Source organism: Nestor notabilis, unplaced genomic scaffold (genome assembly GCF_000696875.1).
Source record: "Nestor notabilis isolate BGI_N333 unplaced genomic scaffold, ASM69687v1 scaffold16125, whole genome shotgun sequence".
Classification (NCBI taxonomy): Eukaryota; Metazoa; Chordata; class Aves; order Psittaciformes; family Psittacidae; genus Nestor; species Nestor notabilis.
Genome location: NW_009928093.1, coordinates 29,650 through 38,628, shown reverse-complemented (window position 1 = coordinate 38,628; position 8,979 = coordinate 29,650). Strand labels below are relative to the sequence as shown.

Sequence of the window (8,979 nt, the reverse complement as noted above, 5' to 3'; positions counted from 1 at the left end):
GCAGCAGAAAGGATGTGAGTGTTTGCCATTAATGAATTAGGCTGCAAGATACATCTGGACTGCAGATAGTGATAACGTGCAAGATTGACTGTATGGTATGCTCCACTTACATTCTTAGGTTTTAGTCTTGCTGAAAGGTACAGAGCTGGTAGTGGATATTGCAGTTACGTGGTTAACTCTGTGACCTGCACTGATGATGGTGATTGTTGTTCTGCAGATTTGGCTGACGGCTATGTACCAAGGTCTAAAAGCTGCTACGTTCTTTTGGCCTGGGTCAGACGTAGCAGTTAATGGAACCTTTCCAAATCTGTATGAAAAATACAATAGGTATGTAAACTCCTGTGTCTTCAATTAGTATCTTATTAAACTGTTGCAATGGGATGAACATCAGAGAAATCATAATTTCCTCCTCCCCCACCCTGCTTTTCTAAATGGCTATATGCAACATGAAAAAAGATAGGATCCAATTAACTTTCTTTCAGTATAATGTAGATTCTTTGTCTTAGCATTTTGTCATTCCTCAGCAAATGTTTTACAGGAAAGATGTGGAAAATCAGTTTTAAGAGCAGCCAGCTTTGAAGCTTTAGTGCTTTTCTGTTTCTACTTATAAAAATCTTTTGTGGGTGTGTCATTCAGCCCAAACCTCTCATACAATGAATGGATCATGGATTGATGTGATATTGTCCATGAAAACTGAAGTAGTCTGTGGTAAATTGTTCCAGTGTAAAATTACTTTCATTGCAAATTTTGAAAGTATTTCACATTAAGGCAGTCATTTTAGTCAGTGATTGCTCTTCACTGCAGCTGAACATTTTCTGACTAATGAAAATTCTACATAGATCTGTCTATAACCATTTATTTAATGATCTCAAAACTTGACCGAGAAATCAGGTTTTTCACTTTGATCTTCCTACAATCATTTTCCTATACCCTTCGTATAGCATGGAAATTCTGATTGTTGACTTACTATCTATATTATTTTTCCTTTAGGAACTTGTACATCATTACTTGAACTTGTGTTAAGTAGCTGAATTGCTGACTTTGTCGGGTGCCTTATGTTGTTCCAGGTCAACATGCCTGTTGTTGGTCTCCTTCAGTAGTTGATATAGAGCATTTACTTTTTGACATAGTTGAGAACTTGTATTCAAACTGTTTAAACATTTAAAAAAAAAAACCCAACAAAAACCACACCAAAAACCAACCAACCAACCAAACCCAACAACAAACCATCCTCAACCCAAAACTGTTTCAAAATATAATACAGGAGTGAAAACTTGCATATGATTTTGCACCTCGAAGCCAATTTTTCTCTTTGTATAAGAACACAGTACTGGGAGCTTTATTCTAATTGCCTTACAATCAATGAGGATAATATTCAAGGGAGTTTTAATCAGGCCATTAACTCCTGTAGACTCACAGGCAATTAGCATAAACTTGCATCCTGCTAAATGATCATTAATGGTATCCAGCTGAATTCAAATTTTTCTGCTAAAGTACATTGACTTTGTAATGAGTGACTAAAATTTTCTAGCTGTTGGAAATACAAGGTTGGTTGATCTTTTGTTCTGATACAGCTCAATCCCCTTTGAAGAAAGGGTGGTAACTGTTCTTCGCTGGCTGCAACTACCTGAAGATGAAAGGTAGGTATGCAATTGCAAATTCCTGTTCAAGTGGTGCTGCAATGAATCACTTTGTAAATATGATTTCTGTTTTAAACAGTATCTTATACAGAATTCTAACAGAGTTAAAGTATTTAATGCAAACCTGTTTCTATGACTGAAATCTTTTATAATTAATCTACATTTCTCTATTTCCCTTTAATGTATCCTTCCTCTCTGACTGTTGTTTCCAATATTTGATATCCATTGCTGAAATATAATCTCTTCAAAGTGTCTCAACGTGTATGTAAAATATTACATTTTTGGTACTGTTTGATATAGACCACACTTTTACACTCTGTATTTAGAAGAACCAGATTCCTCAGGCCATAAGTTTGGACCAGTAAGCAGCGGAGTAAGTAGTTTTGTAGTTTCTTAATTTTATTATTTTTTTTTAAATGTGAAGCTTTGCTCTGACTCCGACTCTGTAATAAACTTCCATGTTTCATGTTAGATTAACCAAAACCATATTCAGTATGCTTTTTAGGAAAAAGAATTGTGACTAGACAGTCCATCCATAATTAACATTGAAAACAAAGCATGTTATGAACAGCCTATTTAGTAAGTCTAACTTTTGTTTTATCTATTTCAATAACTTTTAAATTGCAAAGCATTTTTGGGTATGTCTTATATGTAGTTTTATCTGGTCCTACTAATTCTTTATGTTGATTTTGGGTGGGGGAACCACAAAGAGTTTGTATGTTTTCAATTTAGCAAGACCCTGAGGCTTTGTATATAGTCTCCCCCAGAGCATCTCATCTTTGTTCACATAAAACCAGACAGCTTATACAAGTAGCATAATGATGTAACTGAATAACTTCATTTAAAAATACTTTTTTTGGCATCATTTATTTGACAAGTATTCAAAAGTAGCCCCAGTGGCTGTACCTGTGCAAATGAGCTTTAGTGCCAGACTCCTGATCACAAGCAGGACTAAGCTGGTAGCTTGTTCTAGGTCTTTTTCAGTCCCTTTAAACTAATTTGAGACTGATATCCAGTCACAATTTCAAGGACAGTTTACTCCAGGGTCTCTCTCAACAGGGATTCTGAGGAAGAGTACTGCAGGCTTGGCTTCCTCTATTCTCTTCAGCCCTCTGGTGTTCTCCCATCAGCTTCTGCACTCTTAGGCAAGATGTTCCATGTTGTCCTTTGTTGTACCCCTCATAATGCAATAAACGTCCTCTATTTCATAGGTTTAAAACCACCCTCACTGGCTATAATGTGGGAGTTTGGGGCTTTTTCGTTTTGTATTGGTGGTGATTTATTAGAAATAACACATAAAAATATGTAGCTGTATCTTAGTCTGGTGTGACAACCAGGAAAAAATTGGGGCTAAGAGCTGTATAGTTAAGATATAGCTAGTCTTTTGTAGATGGAGGTAGCCCAAGCAGTGCAGGTGCTAGGCAGTCTGCAGGCTCCTGTTTTTATTTAGCACCATAGGCGTACCTGTCGGGTCCATTCTCAGTAGATGTAAAGATTACACATCTGAAGGGTGTACAACTGGCAAAAAAAGCAGGTTTAGGAGGGTATTGAGAATGCTGTAAATCTCGTGTCCTCACAGTTCCTCATGTTAGTGTGCACTGTATGTGCTCCCTGTCATGAGTCTGGGAGTTGCTGAACAGTTTAGGTCCCCCGTCGCCTTTATACATATCTGGACTGCATCGGGCTTTGAATGGTATGTAAGAAGAGCTCCTTATTCTTTATTAGCATATACTGTTACAGTTAAAATTTATTCACTCTCTCTAGAAATAAACTCTATTTTTAATTTAAGCGTTAACACTTATTTTACATTCCAATTTTTGCCCTTACAGGTCATTATGGCATTACAGAAAGTGGACAACATAGTAGGGATGCTGATGGATGGTCTCAAGCAAATGAACTTGCATAAATGCCTGAACATTATTTTCATATCAGACCATGGTAAATTCAATTTTATAAAATATATCAGAATTTTGAAGAGCTTTTTTTTATAATAATATTCTGAGTTTATACTTGCATGTTCCTGGCAAGGCTAATGATGTAGCTAGTACCTGTAGAAATTATGTTTTGTACTATCAAGATCATGCAAGAGATAATCAGTGTAGGTGAGAATCAGACTATTTTGGCCTCAGCAAGGCTATTCTACACTGATATTCCCATTTTAAAATAAAATCTATTTCCCTTTGCAGGGATGGAAGCAGGGAGCTGCAGAAAAACAGCATATCTGAACAGCTATCTGGACAATGTTCAAGATTTCATAGTAGTACCTGGTCCTGCAGCTCGCCTAAGACCTAATAATGTTCCAGATGAGTATTTCTCTTGTATGTAATTGCTAAACTAATTTTTGTTACTTGGTTATACACTTTTGTACTTTATGAATATAATCTTAGGATCCACATATTCCATTGGTAAACCTGAGTGAAGGTCAACTAGGGACAACCTGGATAAATAAGGAGTAGTGCACCTGTGTTTTTAAAGGTTGAGCTGAAAGTTCATTTGAATCCTACAAATTGCTTTTGCTGGCTGCCTCAGAGTGACTAACTGTAAATGCTGTTTTCTTGTGAATGGAATTCCTTTGGATCAGATCTTTCGTGCTCAAGACAGCCCAAAAATGCCTCCCTCATGTTTCACCTCACTTCCTGATTTGCCTGTTTATGTATGAATTTGCTTTATTTCTGTCTTAAAGGAATGATAGACTGTTACTATCTTCTATGTGAGTATTATTTTCTAGTATAAAAAAAGTGGCCTAATTGGCCTGACAGCAGTTGAGTAAACTACAAATAAACACAAATAAGAAAATAAACCTGAATAAAAATCAATGAATGCTTTAAAATTTTTAAACATTGATTCACGGAATCCTAGAATCACAGAATGGTTTGGGTTGGAAGGACCTCAAAGATCATCTAGTTCCAATCCCCCTGCCATGGGCAGTGACACCTTCCACTAGACCAGGTTGCTCCAAGCCCCATCGCACCTATGCAGTCTCATTTTAGATAACACTTAATGCCTGCAGGTTTTGGTACTTTTTAATGTTGAATGCAGTTGTTCCCTTCACACTTCATAGTGTTTTTTGTCTATCTAGATTGTTGTTCTCCATGTCCTTTAAAACTTGTAGGCCTCAACCCTAGTGACTTTAAGTCCTGTTTACTTTATTGCTTGATGCTATTCTAGCTTGTTTTAAATATTTCCTTGGAGAATGTGGGAGTTCTCAAATGCAGTTCCAGATTCTCCCTGGAGAAACAAGTTCAGGAAGAAGAAAAGCAGCACATCTCCTGCTTTTGACAAGTGCGTTGTTTTCATGAAGGAGCATAAGTCTTCTTTGTGTCACTGCATATATCTATGCAGGAATTAGTAATAGTTACCTTGCCAGTGTGATCCTTTATGTACTTTGGGTATTGGACTCAGGACAGAGTAACTGTGTGAAATGTAATGGGCCTGTGCCATACAAAATGTCAAACTAAATGACGTAATGGTGCCTTTTTGCTTGAGTTTAAGGATCTGGATCTTAGCCAGCTTGCACTTGGCTGTCTTTCTAAGGATACTTGCCAGATAAAACTGCTGTCCTGGTCATCATATTTGTTTCTTTTTCCTTAGAAGTTTATTAGCAAGCAGGAAAAATCCAGCTTGATTAGTACAGCATTTAGTTGCCTCTTTTGTGAAAATGTATTTCCTGGATTATTTTTCTAACTTTGGCTAACAGTTTACAATTTGAAATCTTTCAGTAAATTAGCAAGGGGAGGAGAGACTGCGAACTAAAATTTCATAAAAGCAGTAGCTTTGCAGTTTAGTGATTGTTTTGCTCCATGTGGTTTTCATTCTAGAAAAATAATTTCTCATGTCCAGAATTTTTTTGAAACTCAGCTAATTATATGAAGTGATGGGAATGCTTTCATTTTACATCTGATTTTTTTTTTTTTTAAACTCAGGTGACTAATTCTTACATATGATTCTTCCAGTTAATTATGAAGGCATTGTCAGAAACCTCACAGTAAGTGTCATTGTGTCTGTTGTTCTAGCTTCATTTCTACTGGCATTTACAGTATTTTATGGCATCAGCTGTTTGCTGGGCTACTAGCATAGCATCTGGACTTTGAATCGGTGACCTTCCATATGCAATGCAGTTAACTACAACAAAAATAGTTCCATGCAGGGGAAGGTCAAAGTTGAGTAAGGTGTCATATGACTATCTGGTTGTGCATTAACTAAGGTTTTGTGTTCAATTCTTTTCACTAACTGTATCATGCTGCTCTTCAAACTGAGAACTTGTGTATCTGGACCATATTGGCTGAGGGCCAAGTCAGTGTAAAGCTCAGTTCCATTTCCCGGACAAGCATGAGATTTTCTTGCCCACACCTTTTAGATAAATGCTTTGAGAGAGGTTATTGATGTGTGCGGGTTGGTGGTTTTTTTATTTTTTTTTATTTTTTTTTTTTTTTGCTAGTTCCATCTTAAGAAACTTGCCTTTCTGCTCTGTGCCTGTTCTTATCCCTGCACCACAATCTATTTGCCACTCAGTTGTGCAGACACTGTTGGCGAGACCAGTACTGTTTGTATAGATTACTTCGTTCTTCAAAAATTTCAATATTACAGTAGAGGGTTTGGTTTGGTTGTTTTTTGTGCGTTTGTGGGTATTTTTTATTTTTATTTTCTTTTTTTTTTTTTTTTTTGTTTGTTTGGGGGGGTTTGTTTTTTTAAATCATTAGTGGATCTTAGTTGGTAGAAATATCTATTTGTCCCTGAGGGTTTTCAATCTGAAAACCCTTTGAATGTCTGTTACTTTCTGTATTGCAGAGATGTAGAATTATTGCAGTGGATAGTCTACAACTTGTGAATGTATCATGATGTTCACATCTCAGTGTAAATCTTCATTAATTCTAAGCAGTACTGTTTGGTTCTGTATAATTTTCTGTTAAAATAAAAGGTTATGTCAATAATCCAATGTAAATATTATTCTGATAACTATTGAACACAAAACCAGACAGTAATTGTTATTTAAATGGTTATTAATATTTGTGTCCCCAGACAATTTGACTCTAAACCTGATGGAGTCCTGTTGTCCTAAATGGAAGTTATTGCAGACACTTTGCAATTGAAGTGCATTATAAGAACTGTGCATGACATAAGCAAAAGTTTGGTGAAGTGTACATTTTATATTTTAAACTTTTCAGTGCATAGAACCAAATCAGCCCTTCAAAGCTTACATGAAACAGATGCTACCCAAGCGTTTCCATTATTCCTATAATGATCGGATTGAACCATTGCACTTCTATTTAGACTCCCAATGGCAGCTTGCTAGGTAAGTTACAGTTTTCAGGACTTGATTATGCAGCAAATAATTTAATAATTTCTCATTTTCTTATAGCATTTCTCTTTCAAATGCTTAGAGTTCAGTGATAGCTATTAGAGCATGGTATTCTTGCTTGTCATAGCTAAGGGACATTGCAAAGAAGCAACGCATGCTTCAGATGTTAGAAACTTTGTCATATTCTTCAGTATGGCTTGTCATGCTTTAGGAATTTCCGAAGTGAGTGTTGAAACCTAAGCACGTGCATAACTACGCAGTTGAATCAGTCTTTTGAGTGATCTGCTGGCATATATTGAACTTACTGAGCCTGCTGTTAGTTACATGTTCTGATCAATGAATTTACAACTCCCAGAACAATAGCATCTGCTATAAAAATATAATTTTGAACATGTCTGTTCAAAACCCAAAAAGGTTTCAGTCTGTGTATTCAGGAAGTCCTGTTGTCTAACACTGTGAACAAGTCTTCATTAAAAACCAAACAAATATTAAGAATCTACCTGTATGAAGTAGTGTGAAGTTGTGTTACCCTAAGAACAAACATTTTGTTCATATGTGATCTGATATTTGGCTTTACATGACTCTGATGGACACCTGAGAATTCCAAAGAGACAACATTTGCTGAGAAAACTATCTGCAGATAATATTTGCAGAAAAAAGTTATTTTCAAGTCATTCTCTTCCAGAGCTTTCTATTGTTTCTAAAGACTTTCTATTCCCTATGGACAAGCTTCTAAGAATCTTTAAATAGACATGTGAACAATGCATCACTGAATGTATTTTATATTAATATGATTTATAATTGTGAGTTATAGAGACTGTGAATTTTTAATAGGAAACCGCTTGAGATTAAAAGATGTACAGGTGGATTCCATGGTTCAGACAATCGCTTCCCCAGTATGCAGGTGAGACTTACTCTTATGCTAGCTTTTAATTTTTAACTCCTTTTATTTCTGAATGTTGTTTGCTGGGTGTTGAGATTTAAGTTTTAAAGATTTGTGGCACTATTCCATCTGCAATTAAAGAAATCGAGCATTTGTAGAATTGCTGTTGAGATGTGCTGGGGAACCCACACAGGGTGGGATTCCACTGTCATATGATTTGGGTAAAAACCCAACAGGGCTTACCCCAGAGATTTCACTGTACTGTTAAGAGTACAAAGTATTGCCAGGTTGTTTTGTTGCAACACTAAAAGTGGGAAAAGAGAGAACTTATCAAGTCCTCAAACACAGTAATTGTAGGTCTTAAGAGAATTCAGATTGGAAGACCTCAGGAAGTGTCTAGTCCCACCTCCAGCTCAAAACACAGTCAGCTGTGACATCACACCAGGTTACTTAAGACTTTATACAGCTGTCTTTAAAACTGCTGGGGACAGAGGCTCCACGACTTCTAATCAACCCATTCTGCTGCCTGACTGTTCTCCTGGTGTAAATGTGTTGTTATAGCCAGCCAGAACCTTCCTTGTTTCAGTTTATGCCTGTTGTGTCTCTGCCTCCCACTGTGTAGAGGCAGTCTGAAGAGATGCAGTCTCTTTGATGACCTCATTGTAGGTACTAGGGGACTGCTGTGATGTCCACCTGAAACAATCTCTTCTCCATGCTGAACAAGCCCTGTTCATCTTTGCAGGGCAGGATCTTCAGACCCCAACCACCTTGGAGGTCCTCTAATTAATCTGTGATGATTGTTTATTGAGGTCATTCCTTTATGTTGGAGGTGCAGAATCCTCATGTGGCCTAAAGAAAGGCTGAGTAGAGAGGGATAATCCCTTCCCTCAACCTGCTGGCTCAGTTTGTGTTTATACAGCATGGGATACTGCTGGCCTGGCCTTTGCTGCCAGGGTGTGCTCCTGGCTCATGTGTAGCTTGCTGTCCACAATGTCACCCAGGCCCTTGCAAGAAAAGTTGTTCCCTAGCCAACCAGTCCCCCTGGTCTGTAAGGCTAGCCCATTCTTTATTTTCTGGATTGCCTAAGAACAGAAGTAACAAGCTTAAACTGCAGTAAAGAAGAGTTGATTTGGTTATTAGGAAACTTCTTTTATTTT

At 37.1% G+C, this 8,979-nt stretch overlaps 1 protein-coding gene across 1 annotated transcript in view; it reads left to right on the top strand.

The window, feature by feature from the left end:
* ENPP1 (ectonucleotide pyrophosphatase/phosphodiesterase 1) overlaps positions 1 to 8,979 on the top strand; it is a gene marked incomplete at its 5' end in the record, with an annotated part of 39,290 nt that overhangs the window by 16,738 nt on the left and 13,573 nt on the right. Inside the window, 8 exons of the mRNA XM_010014375.1 lie at positions 218 to 327; positions 1,575 to 1,640; positions 1,941 to 2,013; positions 3,470 to 3,578; positions 3,827 to 3,958; positions 5,594 to 5,625; positions 6,806 to 6,933; positions 7,774 to 7,843. Coding sequence (XP_010012677.1) covers positions 218 to 327; positions 1,575 to 1,640; positions 1,941 to 2,013; positions 3,470 to 3,578; positions 3,827 to 3,958; positions 5,594 to 5,625; positions 6,806 to 6,933; positions 7,774 to 7,843 — 720 coding nt within the window. The remainder of the gene's footprint in view (positions 1 to 217; positions 328 to 1,574; positions 1,641 to 1,940; positions 2,014 to 3,469; positions 3,579 to 3,826; positions 3,959 to 5,593; positions 5,626 to 6,805; positions 6,934 to 7,773; positions 7,844 to 8,979) is intronic.